The 23936-nt window shown below is 40.1% G+C and overlaps 3 protein-coding genes across 3 annotated transcripts in view; 1 reads left to right on the forward strand and 2 right to left on the reverse strand.

Annotated features, from left to right (window-relative positions):
* stip1 (stress-induced phosphoprotein 1) overlaps positions 1-2501 on the reverse strand; it is a 15602-nt gene extending 13101 nt beyond the window's left edge. Inside the window, exon 1 of the mRNA XM_050040261.1 lies at positions 2397-2501. Within this exon, the coding sequence (XP_049896218.1) occupies positions 2397-2405 (9 nt within the window). The 5' untranslated portion in view covers positions 2406-2501. The remainder of the gene's footprint in view (positions 1-2396) is intronic.
* Positions 9-13238, forward strand: LOC126387664 (spermatogenesis-associated protein 22). Its single transcript, XM_050040262.1, has 7 exons — positions 9-904; positions 9044-9181; positions 9870-10059; positions 11021-11381; positions 11493-11613; positions 11699-11796; positions 12825-13238. The coding sequence occupies exons 1-7, from the start codon at positions 868-870 to the stop codon at positions 13014-13016; spliced, it is 1137 nt and encodes a 378-aa protein (XP_049896219.1). The 5' UTR covers positions 9-867; the 3' UTR covers positions 13017-13238.
* Positions 13239-13346: 108 nt separating this feature from the next.
* The window catches only part of LOC126388298 (LHFPL tetraspan subfamily member 7 protein), a 160995-nt gene continuing 150405 nt past the window's right edge, over positions 13347-23936 (reverse strand). Inside the window, exon 3 of the mRNA XM_050041339.1 lies at positions 13347-16942. Within this exon, the coding sequence (XP_049897296.1) occupies positions 16716-16942 (227 nt within the window). The 3' untranslated portion in view covers positions 13347-16715. The remainder of the gene's footprint in view (positions 16943-23936) is intronic.

Raw genomic sequence — 23936 nt, forward strand, 5'->3', positions numbered from 1 at the left:
GGCTGCAATAATAGGAAGAATGTATTTTCATTCCACCTGCTTCTCGATCCGCATACACAGACATCCACAGAGCCTCTGTTCAACACGGTGGTGGGGTTGAGGGAGAACAGGCTGTGATTGGAGGGAGAGCTAACCACGCCCACTTAGGAGACAGGAAGAGTAACCGTTTTCTTAACATTGGATAAGCCTACAGTTGGGTATCTCCCTTCATCCAATATCTCTGGTGCCGCTTTCAAATCTTGCTAGCTCTCCAACATTACCAACTATAGCTTTAAACCCGTTGTCCTCGTTTGCGGACACTTTTCTGCTCAGTCCCGACACAAAAGTGGACAAGCTACAAAACCTGATCAAATTTTATGTCTGTAGTTTGTTATGGCATACAAATGATCAATTAAAGTAATAGTAACAAGCTAAAATGCTGCTAATTAGGAAGTACTCGTTTGAGGACACTGGGATGTTATTATTGTACTATCCCAGCATTTCACACAGGCCAATCATGTGTGACAGACTGTCCCTACAGACAAAAAGGACATTTGTAGACCGAAGTATGAAGCTGGGAAAATTTACAGTTACAAAACAAACAAATCACAAGACTTTTAGATATGTTGCACCTGAAGTGACCTCTAACCCATGCAGCTACAACACATTAAATAGTTGGTGCATAGTTTGTAATTTGTTTTTTTGCACAACAATGTTTAGGTATTGGAATTAATCCGTTTTTACATCTGGAACCTCCCGTCTACAACAGGCTTGAGACGCTCACTCCTTAAGGAATATGATCCTCGTTTGATTCGGCGGTGGGAACCTCTTGGGACCGCATAATTGCTGACGTCGACCCCAGCAGGATTCGAACCACGGACCTTCCGCATGGAAGACAAGTGCTCTAAGCACTACAAATGTTTAGGTATTGGAATAAACAGTTTAATAATTTATTACACGCTTGTGACTATTAAAAATAAACCCACTGTCCCCATATGAGGACATCCACCCAACCAGAAATTACTTCCTGTTCAAAAGACAATGCTTTGTTTCTTTTATACTTTCACGTCCTACATTCCCATATAATTTGGAGAAATGGAAAATGCATACCAAACAACAGCTGGGGTCTCAGGAGGATATGATAGCATATGTATGTGACAATAATAGTCATGTGTATAATAGTGGAAGTATGACTAGTAATAATAGCAGTGGTAGTGGGCATCAATCAGGACCATGACAGTAAGTTAAAGTATAAAGTAAAAAGACAGTATTAGGCACAGTGGTAGGTTGATTTGTACTTTGTACTTTATTTGATATAATGTTTGTTGCAATTTAGACCTCACGAATTCATTTAATAGTATTCAATGACTTTTAAGGCCTCATATTTATAAAAATTCAATTTAATTGGCTTTTTAAGGACTAGCAGACGTCCTGGTGATGTTTAGAGGTGTTACCAGACAAGTTATGATGCCTTATAAGCTCGTGCATGTACCTGTGATTACTTTTACACAGTGGTATTGTCTCAAGATGAAGGAATATACAATGATACTTTAAGTGCCCGGTTGCAGAAGTGTGCAAGAGGACGGCAGTTGACGACAAAATGCGGCTGTAGCCATGACAGCGGCGCCGTGTGCATCTAGAATGATCTTCCGGTGTGAGTGCATGGTACTTAGGACAACGCTGAAGCCTTTCCAAAAATACTCCCGCAGCATGTGTTACTGACAGACTGCCGCAGTTTAGCTGTGTCTCCTGACACAACATTTTAACGCAGGGATTCACTTACTGGCTTAATTGTGGCTTTCATTTGCCCGTCACCCCCCAGTAATGATAGCGCTCACATTGTGTACCCATGTTAGCTGTGACACAGTGATTTGCTAACTTGCCGGTCATTTGCTAGCAGTTAGCAAACTGTTTTGTTATACTGAGGCATGGACAGGGGCTACAGAAACAGCCAAGCCAGACTGAGATACATTCAGTGATGAAGCAGTAGTGACAAATGTAAAGTCATAGCCGTTAGCTTAACTATTAGCTAACCTTGCCGTGTGCTATCATAAATTAGCCACAGCCGCACATTAAGTTTGCACTATTTTGATACAGTTTAGCTACGTAGTATAGCAGCGTTGTTAAAATATCTTGTGTTGGCTGTAACAACCTCAAGCCCAATCAGACAACATCAGCCAAACAGCTACAACACATTACTACCGGATTGACGCTAAGCTAACAAGCTAGCTAGCTGTCTGATATTAGCAAATAGTAAAGTCCCAGTGTTAAGAGCGTGCTAACTTCGCTGACCTCCAGATTATTCTCGAAAAGAGGAGACTCAAAATTAAACTAACTCATCGGTAGTTTTAAATAGGTAGGTTTAATATTAATAATAATAATTATTTTAATGATGAAAATGGTTGCAGGACACTCACTTTCTCCATGGTGCAAGCATGAGGTTCCTTCCAGAAACTACTGCGGACTAGCGCCTCCCCCTGAACAACATGCAGGTTGCCAGTTTGGGTTGTCGGAAAGCCGTACTCAACGTTCAGGTTATCGTTTTACCCGGCCCGGAGGGACAATAAATAGCTCGGTGACTGAAACTTCCAGAACATCACGGAAAATATATATTACACAAGATTGTGTTACATGCTCTCCAAACTATGCAGAGCTGACTATTAGACAGATGAGGTAGTTCAAGATCATAGCCGGATTCAGTATGCAGGGGATAGTCTACAAATACACAGTGGTGGAATGTAACTAACTACATTTATTTATTTAAGTACTGTATTTACAATTTGAGGTACTTGTAGTTTACTTTTGTATTTCCATTTTCTGCTGCTTTATAGACCCCACTATCTCAGAGGGAACTATTGTACTTTTTACTGCACTACATTTATTTGATAACTTTAGTCATCAGCTACTTTACATATTCAAAAATACAAAACATAAATCAACAAATGAATGGTAATCAGAATCAGAATCAGCTTTATTCGCCAAGTACGTATGTACATACAAGGAATTTGACTCCGGTGGACTTGCTTTCAATGTACCAGAATTGACATAAGTATTCAAAATTTAGTCAAGAGGTGGAATATACAGAAATATACAATATACAAAAAATATAATAAAAAATATATACAATATACAAGGATACAAGTGTTGTTTGTCCTGCCACTCTGTGACTGTTAGGAGTTCATGTTTTAGATTAAACCACCCAGCAGCATATAAACAATTTAAATGAGCTCCACCATTATCAGCTGTAGCTTTAAAGTAATGAGCACATTAAATGCATCAATAATTATAATCCTTTAAAATAATAAACATTATCTTGATAGCACGATAAGTACTATTACATGTGGTGCTTTAAGTAGCCTGTATTTTGATTCTAAAACTCTACTATTGTTACTTAAGTAAGATTTTGAATGCAGGACTTTTAATTGTAAAAGGGTATTTATATATATACAGTATATATATATATATACATATATATATACTTTATTAATCCCCAAGGGGGAAATTCAATCTTTTCACTCTGTTGTCATATACATACACAGGCCTAAATACACACACACATGCACAAACAGGACCTTTTTACATGCATTAAATGGAGAGATGTCAGAGTGAAGGGGCTGCCCATGTACAGGCGCGGTTGGGGGGGCTTGGTGCCTTGCTCAAGGGCACATCGGCAGTGCCCAGAAGGTGAACTGGCACCTCTCCAGCTACCAGTCCACGCTGCATATTTTGGTCTGGGCAGGGATTTGAACCGGCAACCCTCCGGTTCCCAAGCCAAGTCCCTATGGACTGAGTGACTTTCACTTATTGTAGAATATCTGCACTTTGTCCACTGCTGCAAATAGAGCAATATCAAAAGAGCCAGGGGTACAGTATCACACGAAACAAAAAAATATAAAAGATACACTTACTGAGTGTCTTGATTTACTTAATGTTAGTCTAATTAGAAAATCGTTTCCCATATTGCTCAACATCCTTTAAGAAACCAATAAAATATATATTTTTTATTGCTAAATTTACATTCATGGATAAAACATGTTGCCAACATCATTATCAAATCTGTTATAACAAATATTTGTCTTATTTTCTTTGGTTTTTGATGGAATCCAACACCATAACTTCCCATAATAATGTTAAGTATTTAAAGACATGATCAATGACAGATCTGCAAAGGTTCATATTTCTGTCTTTTTTAATTCTGCATGTAGTAATTAGCAGGGTAATATGGCACAGGCCTATGGAAAAGAAACAGCATCTCTTTGAAACAGTACATGTGGCTCTCATTGTTGGAAATAAGAGGGCAAATATCAACAACTTAGCATCAAAACGATCATATTCAGGTAATCATTAAGTCTTTCATGCTTTATCTGAGAGTTGGTAGGGTGTAAACACAGATACTCTCTGAGTAAAACATTTGCATTTGTCTAATCCAATTTGTCTGTTAGTCTTCTTCCAAAACATTGCAATCCGTTTTTTTGGAGTGCAGAAGACAAAGCTATCATTATTTGTTTTAGCATACTTAATGTCTTTTGGGTATAGCCCTAAAATAAAATAAATATCCAGGTTTGAAGCGGGAACGCTTGTGCTGTAAGGGATCAATGCTAACCACTGCACCACCGTGCTGCCATGGACATATACAGTACTGCAAAATAATAAATGGGTTTCATTTACTGAAAGTCGTAGGATTTGCGGTTCAGGGGACCAAATGTAGGTTTCTGTTACCCTGACTTCACCAGCACCGACTCACAGTGTGCTACACATTTGTACCCGTAAAGATGTCATATTTTTATTACATCAGAACATAAGTGGTGTTGCAGCAATCATGACTCAGTAACTGAATAATTTGTTTTGGACTCCAGAGCAGAAATGAAAGAGATTCAGAGGATTCAGGTAGCAGCTGTTTTGTTTCTCACCTGGAATAAAGTCTAATCACTTATACAAAATGTTTGCTGAAGCATAGCTTCTCAGAGGCAAACAGTTTAGTGGAGACCACCCTGAATAGACCATTCATACTGCTGTTGCCATGGATTCACTGACAGAGGAAACGCAAGACAGAGACTCCATGTGTGTTAGGATCAAAGACTGGTCTACGGACTCTCAGAGAGGATGTCACACAGACGTGCTGAGGCTGAGATTTAGCCTCGGGCTCTGTGCAAAACGAAGGGCAGAGCTGGTAGGTGTGTTGCCTTTGCCCTTGTCTCTCCTTATTGACTCTCCAACAAGATGTCTCCATCTCTCTCTGTTTACTTTCATTCATCTCCTGAAACACCATGAGAAGTCAAGTGAGGGCTAAGTGTGAGCAGAGCATTGCAGCCATACCACGACTGTAACAAATGAGAAGAACATGTGAATGTCTCCTTTACAGGGTTCCAGTTGTGTGATAAGGATCTAGGTGCAGATTGTGTTTTCCTGTGGCGAGAGGGATCCTATAAGGGATGAGAAAGAAAGGCTGACACTTGTGTCAAGAGCTGAAATTGGAAGTCTCAGATGCCCTACTGTCTGCCAGTGGCGTATGGTAGTTAGGATGGGCCCCAGTGCACGTTGTTATGATGGGCCCTAGTGCAAGATTCTGCATCTAAACTAGCTATGACTTGACATTGGACAACATCAACATATACAGTATATTACCCAGCAACCATCAGCGCAAATCTGTAAATGAAAAAATAAATAAATAAATAAAATAAGAAAGTACTCATACAATTAAATATTTTTTGTAGTTGATTTGGTTTTATAGTTTATGTAAAGCAAACACATAATTTCATTGTGGAATAGATTGCTACTGACCCCACCTTTCTAAATCTAACCTGAGTTCTTCTTTGAACATAGGTGTATTTCAGAATGAGTTACAAGCGCCTGTTCTCTGGCCAACATGCTGTTGGAGGGGCTGCTCTCTGTATGGGCACCCTCGTCCCATGGGTCCCAGTGTAACTGCTTTGCCTGCACTCATGATATTTACATCCCTGTCTGCTCTCTATCTATCTCATTCTGCCTACTTCACTTGGTTATATAAGGTATTTCATATGCCTCTTTCATTATCATATATGGATGGTAAGGCTTCAAGTACTGTGATCTTGATAAAAAATTTCTATGTGCAAAGTGAAACTTAGCGTCCTCGGACAAATCACTGTATTTTCCTTAGATTTTCACGAACATTCTTCAAAGACACGCTGAATAATTTAACCTTATTATTGACAGTTCCGGTAAAACAACTAGTTGGCTGTGTGTGGTTAGTTATTTTTTGCTCCTTGTGAGCAAGAGAAGGAATGGTTAATCACTAGTTACACATAACAGTCTAAAGAGTGACCAGTTAAGTTAAATAATGTTGATCTGAGACCTGGCCAGTCAACTGCTCAGTTAAAGTCTAACCTCACTGTAATGAAAGCAGCAAGATTAAGATCCTATATCAGTAAAACTATTCTTATTTACTAAAGAATATGGTTTTTCATTATTAGGATGTTTATAACTTTGAGTGCTGGCCAAATACTTCCTGCTTACATCAGGGGACCTCAACGTTTTTCAGGCCAAAGACCCCTTAGCTGAAACAGAGACGGAGCAGGGACCCCCTACTAAATATATAGTATAAAACTGCATTGCATATTAAACCTGGCAGATGACGGTTATCAGGCAGAAAGCCATACCAACCTTGGGCTGCAGTCTTGACCTCTATGGAAATAGATTTGTCTCAATATTATTTGTGTGAACAAATCAACAACCGGTGTGTTAATGTGTAATCTGTAAATATGAAGAAACACCTTCCACAAATACAAGCACAAAAAAACTGTTTGGTATTGGCAGAGAAGATCTGGCTAATTTTTCATGGGCGTAACCCACATACTCAGCTCTGCTGCTCATCCCACAAATACATGTTACTTACAAATGTGGCACCATTTAAAAGGGAAATAAACAGGCTTTCCAACAGTATAAGATATATTGCCAAGAAGTAATGTTACAACAAAGAAATAATATACCAAACACAAATCTCCTTACTTTTTGTGCTTAGTTTATATTAATTATTGAAAAGGGGGGGGGAATGATCAAGCAATAAATTGAGACCTCCTTGGAGTCTCAGACCCCCTATTGAGGACCCAGTGATTACATTATATGCATATGATAATTGCTAACCTGATTTTTGGTCTTTCTCAGTCATCCCAAACAGAGTGGTATAAAGGTTGGGAGGGTGTGAAAACTAACATTGAAGTTATGTCATCAAATGATGGAGGTGATGCACACAATGAATATGCTTAATATGAGGCATCAGTAACATGTGCCTAAAATATTTTTCCATCACTCTAAAAAGGCACCACAGACAAAGGCTGTCATTTACCAAAAAAACATTATTTCGACCAAAAGTATTTGAATGCAATCCGACTCTCCTTATGATCTCCGAGCTTGCTGTGGGGAACTTGAAGGCAACATACGTCACCAGTAACTTTTGGCGCGTGTCGCTTTCCAAGGTGCTGAACCGTTAGCTAAAGGACGTTTTTCTTTTTCCCCCAACAACAACAAAAAACCCAGAGTAAGTTATAAATTAATTTATAATGCTCATAAAAAAATATGCTGGACTAGTAAATGAAAAAATAGTTGAAACTTTTAGCTATACATTATAGCTGTAATGGTTGCTAGGTAGCCTGTAGCTAGCTTGATAAGCTGTCTAAAATGTAACACCAGCTTTTTAGCTAATGTTAGCTAACTACTTTAGCTTAATCTTACAGTTGTTGCTAAACTAGCAAAACACCAAAACATAAGCTGGTTTAACCCACCACTTTCCCCCATATTTTAGAACCATTTAGTTGACCAGCACTTACCAGGACATCAGTGTTAAGGTCTTTTCCTTTTTTGTCATTTCATTTGGTTTATGTCTTTCTGTAAGTTAGCTAATACCACCCGCTAACGTTACTTGGATGAGCTGATCTTAATGAGGAGACAGGAAACCCAGCCAGCCAGGCCAACAGCAGGTTTGTTTTCACTTCATGATACTCATACCTGCATATTTATTCAACTTATATTAATAGTTTGCCAGGTTCAATGATCAGTGTATTGTGATTTAGATTAAAAAAATAAAATAAAATGGGGCTCTGCTTGCTCTACAGTGTATTTTTAGAATAGGATATATCTTTATTGTACACCAGGGATGGAAAATTGTCCTCGACTCACCAGACACAAGCGACAACAAAGTAAAAAGCAGACATATAGTCAGTAAAATAAACATACAAGGTCATTACAAAACACTTAACACATTAAATCAGCTTTAAAACTTACCAGTCACTTTGTTGAGTTAAGGATATTGATGGCACTTGGGATGAAGGACTTCTTAAATACATTTTTAGTTGCCATATAATATTATTTAAATATCCTAAAATAGTGGTTCCAGTTTGCTTTTTGTGGTGCGGTACTATACCCAAAGAAAGAATCTATAGTAGCTACTTATAGTATTATGTCGGTAACAGTGCTGGAGAGTAACTAAGTACATTTACCCATGTATTTTACTGAAGTTCAATTTTGAGGTACCTGTGCTTTAGTTGAGCGTTTCCATTTTGTGCCACTTTATATGAACACCACAGTACATCTTTTTGACTCCACTACATTTATTTGATAACTTTAGTTACGTTGCAGATTACTATTATTTATACAAAATATTATCACCTACAATAAACATGATGGACTATTGTAGGTGAAGCTACCTAGCACTAAATAAAGTAATTAAAATGAGCTCCACCCTCACAAGCTGCAACATTAAAGTGATAAACACATCGGCACTTATGAATTATATAATATATTTTATGCTGTAGTGGGCTTATTCTGCATAATGAATACTTTTACTTATGATACTTTAAGTCTATTTTGACACTACTACTTTTATACTATACTATACTATATACTTTCTAGTAACAAAGTATTTAACAGTGTAGTATTACTACTTTTACTTACCTAAAGTAAAGTATCTGAGTACTTCTACCACCTCTGGTTGGTAAATTTGTAGTATTGTTAAGGAGAATTTTTTTGTATGGGCTAATCGACTGAGCATTTGAATATTTTCAGATATATTTCCTCTGCTGTCTCCCATCAGGCTGCCTGTCTGTGCCGCTCTTTAACCAGAAGAAAAGAAACAGAATTCCTTTGACATCTGCTCCCTCTGAGAATGAATTCTTCTCCCACAGTGAATACACGGCAAGCACCAGCTCAGCTGCATCTCTCAGTACATCAGGTGAAGCAGCCAGTTAGGCTCCTGAAGCTTCTATTGTAGTGCATTGTAGTCACTAGGTGGCAGCACACCCTAAGCAAAATATAAAGGCACTTTAAGTAGACAGTGATCTTAATTCTTCTATTTAATTTAATTTTTTTAATTAATTTTTAATTTAATTTAATTTTATATACTTTATTAATCCCCGAGGGGAAATTCAATTTTTCACTCTGTTGTCAATTACACACAGGTCCGAACACACACATGCACAAACTGGACCTATACATGCACTAAGTGGAGAGATGTCAGAGTGGGCTGCCCATGACAGGCGCTCTGAGCGGTTGGGGGGTTCGGTGCCTTGCTCAGGGGCACCTCGGCAGTGCCCAGGAGGTGAACTGGCACCTCTCCAGCTACCAGTCCACGCTCCATATTTTTGGTCCGGACGGAGACTTGAACAGGCGACCCTCCGGTTCCCAACCCAAGTCCCTATGGACTGAGCTACTGCCGCCCTATCTGACCCTCAACACTTTCACTCTTACAGGGCATCTAACTACATTTTTTAAAATGCTCAAAATATCCATCTCCTGCTAAATCACACAATTGAGACCTTTTAACATAAAACAGGACAACATTATAAAATGTCGTCCCATTGATTAAGAAACAAAGCTACAGACAGTGGAGGCCACCATAAGATTTTCCTACCTTTCTTCAGGTACCTATGGGTGTTACCAGGCCTCTGGTCCCGTTTCTGGTGCTCTACAAAGCCACCAGTGGAACAGGCAGGGTATCCCTCAATCTACTCCACCCCAGCAGTATGGCAGCAACAGGCCTGCTCCTGGGCCTGCCCCTGCAATGAGAACCTATACACCTGTACCACATCCGTACAAAGCTGGAGGTACAAGGTACGTTTCATTGACTTTGTGACCATGAGTATGACGGTCAGTGGTGTGACCCATTTGTCACAGTACATTAAAAGTATACTGAGCAGGAATTGTTGGTTACCGTCTGTGAACAGTATCACCAGTGAAAGTGAAAGCCAACCCCGTACGGTCTGGCACCTGGACACTACCTTTTTACAAAGTCCTAACTTCACCTGCATGCTGTGCCCAGGAATGTTCCTAACAGCTAAAATTAAATTATAATTGAGGGGGATTACTTTGGCATGTATTATCGTGTGGTGTAGAGAGAACTGGACCCAAAAGTGTTACTCAGACAGCTGTTCAGTTTAAAGTGGATTTATTTTCAATAAAGCAAGAAGGGGTGTCTTAGGTTGATCCAGGGCACTCGGGAGAAACAAGACAGGTAGGCTGAGCTGGGCCGGAAACAAGTTGGCAGACTGGAGTGGCTGGCAAATGGGTGACCAGTGAGTGTGGATCTGAGGCACAGAGAAACAAGGTTCAGGCAAAACAAATCAAATAGAAAAGCTGACACATACATAGTATACCTTTAACAACGAAAAATGCTGAAAAATCACAAATCACCCACAAGCCTTTTGTGTGTGTGTGCGTGTGCGTGTGTTTTGTTTTCGCATGTTTATGTACTCAAATAATGAACTGTAACATAATGAAAGTTTACCATCCAGACACAGTTGGAAAGGATTACAGAAATATGGACACCACAATTTTGTGTCTTGCTGCAGCAGTGAGCAAACAAGTTGTCAGTTTGAGCCATGATTTTACTGTAACTTAATTTGCTCATGACCAAAGAGAGAGCACCTGGCTAGCACAGACAACGCATAAAAACATAGACCAAAGATAATAAAATGTTTAAATATCAAAGGTTTAAAAAGTCGGTGTGACATGTGACAGGTGTTTTAATTTTAGATGACAACATGTGAAAATATATATATATATTTATTTTCAGCTCTAAGATGGGACAGCCCAGCAGCTCAGTGAGACAACAGGATTTCAGCCTCGGTGTTAACTCCAGACAGAGCAACTATCAAGCCCAACACATCAGGGAGAGTGCACAAAACAAGGCAACACCACATACTGGGTTCTCTCAGATGGGACAGCAGTCATCTTACAGGCCCCCCAATCCCACACAGTATTCCCAGCAGCCGAGACCTGCGCCCGCTCCTGTCCCACCACCCAGCAGGCCCTCTGCTCGTGCAGCACAGCCACAAAGCAACTCCTGGAACTTTACTAACAGCTTTGGGCCGCAGAGATCCCCGTTTCAAGGAAACAGGAGCACAAATCAATCTCAGACTGTGCGACAAACTCAGGTAGAAAAATAAGTGGAAAATATATAATAATGTACAAAGATTTCAAAATGTGCCATTAATGTTTCATGGTATAGTTGTGATTACTGCATTATTTGTATTTGTGCTTAGCAGGGCACACTTCCAGAAAAGCCAGCCATGGAAAACTCACTAAGGATCCTGACCGCAGTTATTGATGGCATGAGACACTGGAGTCAGTTTAAGGACAAAGTCCCGTACTTATTTGAGATATTTGGTCAGTGGATTAGAACTTGCTGTTGTCTCTGATGGTCACTGTATTTTTAAACACCATCAAAGTGACAGGCTGTGCTCTTCCTCAGCTACTCTCGACTCTGCGGTCACTCTGGGTCGTCACGGAGCCAAGAACTTCCTCATGAGAGACGGGAGAGAGGTTGTTCAGTGCGTCTTCTATGAAAATGTGAGTTGCAAAATAAGTAACCAGGCTACTTCAACAACCCCTTCAAACATACAAAATGTAATTTTCTGCCGCCAGGGGTCTCTCAATCAAACCAGTAACAAAAGATGGAACAATGCCGTCATTGCAGTCAATTTCTCCTGGTTAGATTTCCTTCAGTGTTCATTGTTCAGGAGGTTTTTACCAGGAGCTCAAGTATCTGCAGAGGTCTCTTCATCTCCAAAACAAACAGATCAGGTGATTTAAACTGGTACAAACACTGAATAAACAGTTTCACATTTTAAAAAATCAGTGTTACTCCATTGCTGTCAGGCTTATCGCAGAAAGGCTGCTCGCCCAGCTCCTGCTAATGTGTGCTCACCTTTTTTCTCTGAACATTTACGATCCAGACGTTCAGGAGGTTTTTACTGGGAACTGAATTATCCACAGAGGTCTCTCCCTCTCCAAAACAAACAGATCCAGGGATTTAAACTGGTAAAAACACTGAATAAAGCAGTTTCATGTTAAAAACCAGTGTTCCTCCGATGCTGTTTGGCACAGCAGGGGCTGGAGCCCAGTTGCCACTAAAGTTTGTTCAGATTGTTTCTCTAATAACTCCAGATCCAGATGTCTGATAACTAAAATCATCCATTCGGTTAAAACATACAGTTAAAATGACCAAGATCTAAAATGTTTATCCTAAACATGTGGCTTCAAACTGGATAAATAGTCAATTCATGACAGCTTCTGGCAGACAACAACCTTGACGCATGTACAAAAGGGACCAAGGGCGACCAAATGACACGGACCATGCCCTTGATTAAAATTACAGATTTCTCTGGTTTTGAATGTTGTTGGAAATGTTTGGGATAACATTAAGTACACAGCTTACTAAAATATAAAACATAGGTTTTGTTGTTTTTAGACGTTTTAATGCAGAAAAGTTTCATATTGTACCTGTAAAGTTTTCTGGGACCAGGAAACATAACCTGCCCCTGACACCCTGACAATCTGACTGGACTTAATCTTCATTTCTGCCTCTTGTCTCACAGGAGCAGGAGCTGCCCCGTCTCATCCGTGGTCAAGTTCACCGCTGTGTGGGAAACTATGACCGCAGCAGAGATGTCCTGATGTGTGTATCTGTCAGACCCGGCCTGCCGTCAGAGCTGAGGAACGCACAGGAGGCTGTCAAAGCCTGCGATGCAGAAATGAGGGCGCTGGTCAAATCACTCAGTGAAGTCTGACCATGAGGTACCTTCAGATGAATCAGACAAAAAGTATACCAGTATTTGATGTGGGTACATGAAAACCAAGCTTAGTGCTATATAGTGATAGATAACTCTTGTTATGGGTAGAAGTTCAAGTAGTTTTAATAAGTATGTTTAAGGTATAACCTACTGGCAGTGTTGCCATTAGTTTGTTCCGTGCACTAGCACTGAAATTTAACAGTTAAATTCACATGCATGTTCTGGTGTAGCTGTGTTTGTATTTATTTGTGAAACACATATATAAAGAGTCATTTCATTTAACCAAAACTTTGAGGGAAAGTACAGCCTCTCTTTTTTTGTATGTTCTGAAATATTTTTTATTACAAAGAAAATTCACAGAACAGCAAACATTGTTTCGAGGTTAATTCAGGTAAAGCAAACACGATGAGGTAATATCTCAAAATATATCTTTGAAAAACGGGGCAGTTAATAATAACATGTGATATCAAGTACAGTTAGTTTATTTACAGTCAAACATCACAATGGAAAAAACAAGAATTCTACTCTACCAAAACACTTTCACCAGTGCTGAGACTTTACACACAATGGTTCAAATAGGGGAATAAGTCCAGTGCAGTCACGCCAGTCATTCCCACAGTCAAGCACAGTATGAGGTCCAATACAATACCAATGTTTTTCTCTCCTGACTTTCTTTCAAATATGGCAACATAATCACAGTAAATCTTTTAAAGGGATAGTTCAGATTTTTTGAAGTGCGGTTGTATGAGGTACGTATCCATAGTCAGTGTATTAACTTCAGTAGATGGCGCTCTGCACGCTCCAGTTTTGGAGAAGCAGACAGGAGTACCGCCTAGGGGTGTGCCATATCATCTCTTTCATGATAACGCCGGGATCATTTTTAATAACATATGAAAAATTTTTATCGTAATACTCGCGATATTCTGACTTGTTGACATCATACTGTTACCTGGCAACAACAAGCATATAGGGCCATATTGCCCACTCCTATTACCACCATGGAAGCTAAGCAATGTACTGCTGTGGACGAGGACAGCAGCAATGCCTATTTTAGCTACCTTAAAAAATCAATATCAGCGTGTACACTATATTTATAATATTTTCACTGCTTTGCTTTCAGACAGCACTTTCTGACGGGAAACTGCTAACTGTGATCTCTTCATCGTCACCAGACTTCACTGACAAATAAACAGTAATTTTACCTTGCAGAACACTGGAGTTGCTGCTCTACTGCTGCTTTGATCGGTTAGTTTCTTTGCGTTACTGTGTGACTTTGGCGAATCCAAACTAACCCTTTAAAGCACCAAAGTCACAATAACACAGGCTAACCGATTCAAGGAGACGGTAGACCAGCAACTCCAGTGTTCTGCGAGGTAAAATCACGTTTTCGTCAAAGGAGTCTGGTGGCTTTCAAGAGTGCGATATAACAACTTAAGTTCACCATATTAAACGGCTGTCTGACAACATGGTAAAGCTTTGAAAATATTCTAAATAAAGCACGCACTTTAACTGATAATAACTTTTTCGGTGGCCTTTTGGGTGAAAGAGAGAAACTTTGATAGCCTGTGTTTGGTTGTATTTTTCTGTTTGATCGGGAAAATATATGTAAAAATTGAGTTCTCAAAGTAGTGGGTGTGACATATACGGCCCAACTTACGTGTACGTAACAACTAACAACAATTTCCATTTTCTTTTGCACCAGTCAAACGTTCATGGCAGACAGTTCGATGTCTACTGTATGTCATACACTGACTATGGATAAGAACCTCATACAACCTCACTTCAGAAAATCCAGGCTATCCCTTTAACGTCAGGAAATGTCATTATGGGAACCCAAATTTGGGAAATATTTAAAAAAAAATCCAACCCATTATTCAACACTAATACGCACATAAACACCCACTAGAAAATGGAGTCTAGCTTGATGAAATTGGCAGTGTACAGGGAGAGTAAGTGGAGACATTTTGTCCTTGGAACATGACAGGAATGGTGCCAGCGCTTAAAAAGGAGAAGTGGATTGACGCAAACACAGCAACACATTAGCTTACTTGAGGAGCTAATTATTTTAAGCCACGTCTTACACATAACGTGAATAATGTTTCAGCTCAGCACAGATAACCAAAGGCGAAGTTCAATTTATACAGCTCCCTCCTCTGCCATTCAATTTCTAAATCACGCAAGACATGGATGCCAGGAATTAATCTGTTAGCTGCATGTCACAACCTTTTAATATCGCAATTCAAGTGATTTACCTCTTCTAGATAATTGGCAAAAATGTCTCAGGGCATAATTGAACACAAGTACACCGCTTTCCTTTTTTTTTCCTTCTCGTCGTGTCTCTGCTGTTACCTCCAAGGATTAGAAGACATCATCTTTTTTTTAAATCCTCCAGAACATTTTCTCAAGTTAATGAGATCATACTGCATCAAGTACAGGAGAAAGACTTCTGAGAGGAAGAAATATAACAGGGGAAATAAAAACACATCACACAACAGGAGCCACAGTTTTTCAGCAGAAAAAAGATGATAACCTGATATTAAACACTTGTCTTGGTTATGTTAAAAGGCACAAGTTGGTCAGATCACATTTAAAATCTAGATCAATTGTTCTACCATTAACAAAGCCCATCTTATCATGCATTTTTTGACAAAATTCCCACATCTCCCTGCCTTTTGCAATCATTTTTTTTTCCTGAATTAGAGTGTTTAGTAGTGTGTGTTGTAGACAGAAAACATTTGCCCATGTTTAACAAGCAGGTTACGTTACACAAACAATTCTGGGGGAAAAGGTTAACAAAAGGATGCAGCATCCCAACATTTTTGACAACTCTACTCTGAAACCACTATGTATTAGTACGATTCACTTCCTTGTTACAAGAAGAGATTTCAGTTTGTCCTCTCGGCAGGTCTGAAGCTGTGTTAAGTCCTTTCTTTGTCACTAAATGCACTGTCTTTGAAAGCTCAAACATCTTCCTGACTCCCACCGGTTCACTGCCTGGTCACAAGGCTGGAAGGCAGATAAAGTTTGCAGAGCAACAATCCTTCAAAGCATCAAATTTCTCTTTTTAATGTGGTATTTTGCAGCTCTGTTAAATCCAGACCATATGTACAGTCACTTCAGCACAGTACATCGTCAGTAGATGCAGCTCCTTCCATTAATATTCTCAGTCTTTGTCAGTTCAAAGTGTCTCTCTCATTGAGTCAAAAGTTCTTCAAAACCTCTTCCTCAAAAATTTGATTGGACGAATCAAACTGCCGCATAATCTCATGCTTCCACTCTCTTTACGCGGCCAGTCTGTTTTGGAATGTTACACACGTCGACTTGTTACCCACGAAAGAAAGAAAGGGATAAAGACACTTTTTTTTTTTTTTTTTTTTTAATGCAAGTACTTGTTATGTTTGTGGTCATTTTCTTAAATCATGTGAGGCGAGGTCCTTGCATCTTCTGACTGCATCATCTCCAGAACTGACATGAAGAAAACATAATAACTGCAGAAATTACTGTAACATAAAACATTCCATCTAAATTAACTGAGTTAGTTACACGACAGATGCAGGAAGACAGCGTTTGTTGTTGAGTCCCAAACAGCATCGCCTTTAAAAACGGGATGCGGGTGTCTCTCCATGACATCAGGCCCAGGTTAGAGAGTGGTCAGGAGTGGAGAAGAAAAAAAACCCAAGACATCGTATCACTGCACTATAACAGCGTGGGTAGAGGGGTGGGGGACAGCTGCTCCTTCGGCGCATATTTGGCGAAAAAGGGCAAGAAGACGGTGAGCATGACTCCGACAATAGCCAGCATGTAGCCCCAGCCAATCTGGCACTCGCCGGCGTAGTAGATGTCAGAGTCCCCGCAGAAGGACCTGACCAGCGAGGAGTTCAGGCCAAAGGGGTAGACCAGCAGTCCGGCAGCCATGATGAACACTGCAGAGAAGAAAGAGGCAGAGTAGGTTAGACAGCGATCAGGATATTCATGTAGGTCGACTGTTGGAGGAAACGTTACACACAAAACACCAGCTGAAAAATGTGTTAATTCTGAAGTTTATTCTTTCATAGATAAAATATTACTGTTTTATTAGGGGACATTTTGCAGAATTGGTGCCATTTGCATGTTGTTACTTTACAATTTTTTCCCAGCTCTGTATCTAATAACACATGTTGGTAACACTTTACTTTAAGGTATCTACATAAGAGTGACATGACACTGTCATAACTATGACATGACACGGTCATGAACCTGTCATGAACATTATGTACATGTCATAAACGTTTATGACCGAATAACACTTAATGACAGCAGTCATAAACGTTTATGACATGTACATAATGTTTATGACAGTGTCATGTCATAGTTATGACAGTGTCATGTCACCCTTATGTAGATACCTTTAAGTAAAGTGTTACCACATGTTTAACTATTCAAAAAGTGTAATGGTCTTTTGGTCTGAGATGCACCAAATACTGGAAGGCATTTCTAACATAAAATACCTTTCCTATTTAATACTTTTATTTTGGGAATAGCTGACTTTCAACATGGACGCTTTAATGAATACTTATTTGGTGTTTTGATATCTGCTGGTAAGAAAACCATTACAAGGCATTAGAAGCCTAGCCTAGCATTAGGAAATACATGAAAAGTAGCCACATCAATGTAGGTGCAGATTTTGGGGAGGGGTGACGCAGGGAAAACAACCCCCCCAATATTAAGAACGTGCATGTGTCACCCCTAATTAAAACATGAAAGCAGCATAGGACTTTTATTTTGATGATATCCTTCATAAATTGACGCAAGAAAGGCACAAACAGGTTCAGAAAATTTCACCGAAGGCAAAAGTGTTGGACACTCAAAATTTCCTAAAGGGAAGACCCCCAAGCCACCTGTTTCATATGTGTCCCCAGCAACGAAACTTGCGCCCTTGTCGATTCTAATAGCATGACAACACTTAGCACCTTTAAGTGGTTTACTGATATGAGTCAGAAATAATTTAGGTAACAGGACTGTACATTGAGATGAACATTCTCAGAATTTACTTTTGTCCTTGAGGAGACTCAATTGATGCAACTTCCTGTTGGTCATGTGATTTATGTAATCTCCTTAATTTTTAGGGGGGTGGGTTATCAAGGTAAAAAGAGTCAGCGTGCATTTCAAGTAAAATGAAACACCCATAAACTTCACAAACACATAAAGTAAGAAAAAATAAATAAAACACAGGCAGAGTGCAGATAAATAAACATCCACACACTTCTAGTAGGCCTAAGTGATGATTACAGGGGATTATTTCTTTATGAGTCTGTACAAAGTTTTTATAAAAACATTTTTATGCATATTTATACATGTTATGTCCTGGGGATGGATGACGCACTGATTCAGGGGAATGGCACAAAATCTACACAACTATTTTAAAGGGCTGGTTCACCCAAATAAAACATACATGTTCTTGATTTGTACACTGCCATATGAACTGACAGCCACTTGGTGGCAGTAGAGGTTTTGCAGAAAAGGCTCACAGTCTGACTGCCAGTTCAGTGTGTAATTTAGACACTTCAGTGCAGCTGAAGTTCCTCCATTTGCTCCTAGACGTGATGATTTATTGCCTTGTGTTACATATATAATAATAAATCATGACGAAGATAGTTTTATACGTCTAACTGTGGCCGAACAGAGTTTTTAATGTATTGAACAACAAAAACGCTGATGACCTGTAATTGACAGAAACTTCAAATTGATCCAAGTTTGCAATCCTCATTTTAAAACTCTGTAAAAGGACGCCCCCCCCTCCTGCACTTCTGCTGCAATCAGCTTTCTCAGACACTGTCCTCATGCGACCAGAGAGTGGCTCACTTTTACAAATTGAGTCAAGTCTCCCAGCCTGTGCTGCCAAGCAGTTATTGACTGTGCTACAGGCTATCATTGCTGCTCTTAGTCATTCCGAGTGCCGGCTGGATTTCCATTACAATGCCAGGTGTCATAGTTGTTTTAGCTCTGGAGAGCTGGGGTTACTGGAGAAGCTTGAACTTGTGATAGTGAGCAGCTCTCTAAATAAAACACACAACAAACATATCTTTTATGACGCTCTATTGATTTCAGGAGATGTCTGTTTTCCTACTTTCAAGGGCAGCGGCTTCATGGTCAGTGGGAAACAGTGCTCATGTGAGAGCTCCACTGCACTAGCTATATGAGTATCAAATCGATGGTTTGTGTGGGCAGAGAGGGATTGTGATGGTAGAAGAGGAATGAGGAGGTAGGAAGCTTTCACTGATGTTCTAGTTGCACACTGGGGGCTTTGGGATCGACTGTTAGGAGGAGAAAAGGGATGACAGAGGAGAGACACAAAGAAAAGGTCTGAATGGATGAAGGAGAGGTGTCTCTTGAGTCTGGTTTGTCTGGCCTGCCGTAGAATCTCTGTGTGCAGTTCACTGAGCCTCTCACCCTGTGCCCAGCCCTCCCAGCTCTCAGAGTGGCCCCATGTTTTATCTGCAGGGCCACGGCCCCTCAAAGCTCACTGCCTAATGACACTTTAATGACCTTCTTTATCAAACTATCGTTGGCTTTTGTGGAGGAAACACAAAGGCACAGGCGTGCGCTCGCAAGCCAAGGCCACTTCCCTGCTACTCTGAAACTTGCACACAAAACTGGAATCGGTAAACGATGAACAACACAGTGTAACCTCAGAATAATCAATACAGGAACAAAATCCAGGCTGCAGCAAGTGTCAGGTAGAAGCAGGGTGAGGGCTGGGTTTTATCAATCAGACCAGGAGTATGCACGTCGGGTGTCTGGATCAGATAAGCTGCAGCTCAGGCTGACTGGAGGTCTGCGAGCCTTTAATGAGGAGAGAACCGTTGAAAAACTGTAAAAATCAACCTCATATCAGAGGATAACTCCAAACGGATCAATTTCTGATCTGAGAGGGATGAAACCAAACAAAAGTGAATTTACACGTCTTAAAGGGGAACTCGATTTTACACATCAAAGTCTGTTTACAGGTCTCGGGGTGTACCACTGTTGTTTAAAGGCTTTCGTGGCTCCAGAGGGAGCTGTGTGTAGTCTGATAAACTGCCTCAAGTGATCTCACTTGAGTCAGCGTTGGATGGGGCTGGAGACAAGTTTGAAAATGGAGAAATCTGGGTGTGTGGAGTTAGAAAGAAGTAGAGTAGGAAAGAGTTAACCAGACCTCTGTAGCCTGTTGCTCATCTCCGCTGCAGGCTAAAGGCTCAAGGCTATATTCGTTGTTACTAGCGTTAACACACCTGAGTCTCCAAATGAGCATGTGGCAGTCAAGGTTTTGACAAGGAACAAGAATGTGTGGAATAAAAAACTGTCCTCCCATAATGTTATAGGAGAGAAATGCCAGACTGCATTACATACTGTACAGGATGCACAGAAAACAACAAGGTCTATGTTATATTTTTCACAAACCTTCAATTAAGTTAGAGAAAATGTGAAACTGGATTCCACTGCAGGGTGGATAGAAATTAATTTCACCAGGGTCTTACATGGCCCGCTAATCTAATCCTGTGAGAAATGGGTTAGTGTGATGAAAGAGGATGACATGACACCAAGATGCCATGCGGGGAGACTGAAACCTGTAAGTGTTCATTACTTGTGCAGCCAGGAGAGCAGTGTGCATGTGGACTCCCACTTAGCATGGCAAACTAAATGCCTCTGTGTTGACATCCAGCCCAGTCGCCAAAATAAAATGTTGGTGTTACTGCAAACCACGGATATATTACTTAAGAATCATATCAACATTTCTAATGTGATGTAGTTCAGATAACGTGTTGTATGTGAGCTAAGTTTCTCATCTGGAGGAGGAGGGGAGGGTGGACGTTGGGACATTTCCAGCCATGCTTGTTGCAACAAAACCAGGTATTTTTAACAACATGTCAGGACAATTCTAGCTGTGTTTGTTGTAACAAAATCGGGTATTTTTTAAACAACACATCAGGACTTTTTCAGGCATGTTTGTTTTTAGAACAACATGGGACATTTATAGCTGTATGTGTTGCAACAAAATATTTTTTTAATTTGTCGGGACATTTCCAGTTGTATTTGTTGCAATAAAACTGGGTATTTCTTAGCGAAACATCAGGACATTCCTAGCCGTGCTTGTTGCAACAAAACTGGGTATTTTTTAACAACACTTCGGGACATTTCTAGCTGTGTTTGTTGTAACAAAACTGGGTATTTTTAAATGACACATTGGGACAACAAAGCCTTTTTTTTGTTTTTAAGAAAACTACACGGGACATTTCCATCCATACTTTTTAATGACATGTCGCAACATTTCCAGCAATGTTTGTGGCGGCCAAACCGTGTAATCTAAGCCAAAACATGGTCTTTTCCTTTATTTTTTTTTTTTAAAGATTATTTTTGTGGGCTTTTTGCCTTTAATGACAGGACAGAGTGTGAAATGGGGAGACAGAGAGAGAGTGGGGACTGACATGCAGCAAAGGGCCGCGAGCCGGATTCGAACCTGCGGCCGCTGCAGCGAGGCAATGCCTCTGTACATGGGGTGTCGGCACTATCCACTACGCTACCGACACCCCGACATGGTCTTTTCCTAGCGCTAAGCAAGTGTTTTTTGTGGTTAAACCTAACCACACATTAACCATAGCACTGTCACGTCATATTATTGAAAACTGAAACATTAAGTTTCAACATATATCCTACATATGAAATGTACTGTGTGTCGCCCAGGGCGCCATTTAGGCTAGAACTGCAACTGGTGGAAACAACTTTATAACTTTTCACCCCCAGTTCAAATGGTTTGTTGGTTTGTTTATGCTGCCGTCGCTTCCCTTTTTCCTTGGCGCCTAGCAACTACCAACAGCACAGGACAGACTGCAGTGAGTTACTTTGGTTCCAACTTTGCCATTTCTGCAACTGGGGATAGTAACAGCAAAGAACAAGATATTCTTTAGTAATTGGGTGTAGCTACCGATAGCTACCAGGGAATACAAAAGTGCTATTCTCTTCCTGTTTTGGTTGCGCACGTCCTTTGTGTCATAAATGGAGCCTTCATTTTCCCTGGAGATTGTACTCGGTGAAAAGTAAAAGCGAAGCCAGTAGAGAGCCTATCTACATGTTGATGGTGTCATGACATACTGCAATTTACATTGACTTTATAATGATAAGTTAAAGCAAAAAACTTGTCTATTTCCACTATATATATGTCTTGATACTGTGTGGGAAAGTGTTGCTTTTTACAAAAGGAAATATAAGATTGAACTGCCTAATACCTTTTCTGCAGTCACTTACAGAGGTTTTAAAGAGCTGCAGCCACCAGGCAGTAAAAAGCTACAAGTACTTCCATCAATTACCCCCTAATAGACCCAAGTAGCCGACAGTTTACAAACCTTCCAACCCCCAATTAACGGTCTGCATTTGTAAGAACGCAAGACAGGAAGGAAAGTCCAGTCCCTTCTCCACTGAGAGGAATAAATGTTAAGATGAGTGTGTCGGCCCAGATCAGATGATCGCCGCTGGGTACACGAGGCTATCATAATGGCTCAGAGATGATGAGACAGTGAATAATGGAGAGACCTCAAGTTAGCTGGGCACTAATGTGTCCCAGTTTCATTGCAAACTTTACACACTGTGCCAAAGACGGGGGGTTGGGTTTAAATTCACTCCCGATTATTGTTTTTTTTAATCTGTCTGAAGTAATATTTCAACCTAAAAAGAATTTAGGTTTGTGCTCATAAGCAGAAGTGGCAGTTCTGTCCAATAGTTTTACATTATTTTGAGTTTCTTAAATTACATTTTCATTTACAACGTTGTCATTCAGGAGAGTTATAGTCTGTTGATCTTGAAAAAATGTCCTTGGCTTACTTGTTTGTTTGAATGCACACTTCAGCAGCTTTGAAGTGTGTACAGGCTTCAGACTGAGGGAGTAAAATATGGATTTGGAAAGTCAAAACAGCCCGAAGCATCCAAGAGAACTACATTTCATTGTTCATCAGCTTCAGTCTGTTTTCGTAGGTAGCTGCAAGGCTGCGGAGGCCTTTGTGTACGTTAATGAATAGCGAGACATACCTTTCTGTGCCTGCCTCTCTGTTTTTGTGTAAAGGTTTTTTGTGTGCATGTTCACAGCAAGGGCAGCAGCGGAGAGACTCAAAAATTAAATAAAACAGAGAGGAAGAAAACATTGTGCTACCATACAAAGACTCAGCTTTAACAAACTAAATGAGCTAAATTAACCTTGAGTTTCTGTCTCTAAGTGGTGCAACTGAGAAACAGAGAGCTTCCAGAGACAGTGAAACGGGTTCACAGCGGTGAGAGTGAGAAAAAGAAGGAGAATGGGTTTGTGGGGTTAGAAAGGTGTGTGATAACCTTGCATCCAAGCGTGACACTGAATCAATTTCATCAGAGACCTCTTACACAGAACTCACTGGCTTAGATTATTACACAAACCTAGAAACACGTGTCATATTTCAATGTGAATGTGAGTTCAATTGTAGCAATCTGGTATCTACTCTTGTCAGAAAATGTCAGAAATCCAATATACTGCAGTCCCAGACATCCATACACCTCGTATCTAATGTATAATTCTTCAGTTTCTTATAAGATATTACTGAAAAAGAAATTCAATTCTTTGCGCTCCAAGGCTCCTTTCATTACGAAGCCAAAACCTCTGCTTTGGATCACACTCTATTTCCACCGTGTTCTGACTGTCATAACTCTGTTAGTGTAGAATTAAAGGAATACTTCAGCCCCAAAATGAAAATTTTTATATCAGTTACCCACCCTGCGTTACGCTGAATTCATGAAGAAAGCGTTTTCTCACACGCCTTCAGGGTGAACAAAGAATCCAAAATCGGAGAAAAAATGCCTGATGAACTGAAGTAAATGGGGTCCACGTTTAACAACAGCAAAACTCCATCAAAGCATCTGTTTACAAAGTCTCACACAAGT

The sequence above is a fragment of the Epinephelus moara genome, chromosome 3, assembly GCF_006386435.1.
Source record: "Epinephelus moara isolate mb chromosome 3, YSFRI_EMoa_1.0, whole genome shotgun sequence".
NCBI classification, from domain to species: domain Eukaryota; kingdom Metazoa; phylum Chordata; class Actinopteri; order Perciformes; family Serranidae; genus Epinephelus; species Epinephelus moara.

Bases quoted from the DNA above. Each gene is read 5' to 3' on its own strand.
- LOC126387664 (XM_050040262.1), top strand. From the start codon at position 868: ATGGAAGACAAGTGCTCTAAGCACTACAAATGTTTAG. The intron at 11,382-11,492 runs GTAGAAAAATAA...TGTGCTTAGCAG, and splicing joins AGACTGTGCGACAAACTCAG to GGCACACTTCCAGAAAAGCC. The intron at 11,797-12,824 runs GTGAGTTGCAAA...CTTGTCTCACAG, and splicing joins AGTGCGTCTTCTATGAAAAT to GAGCAGGAGCTGCCCCGTCT.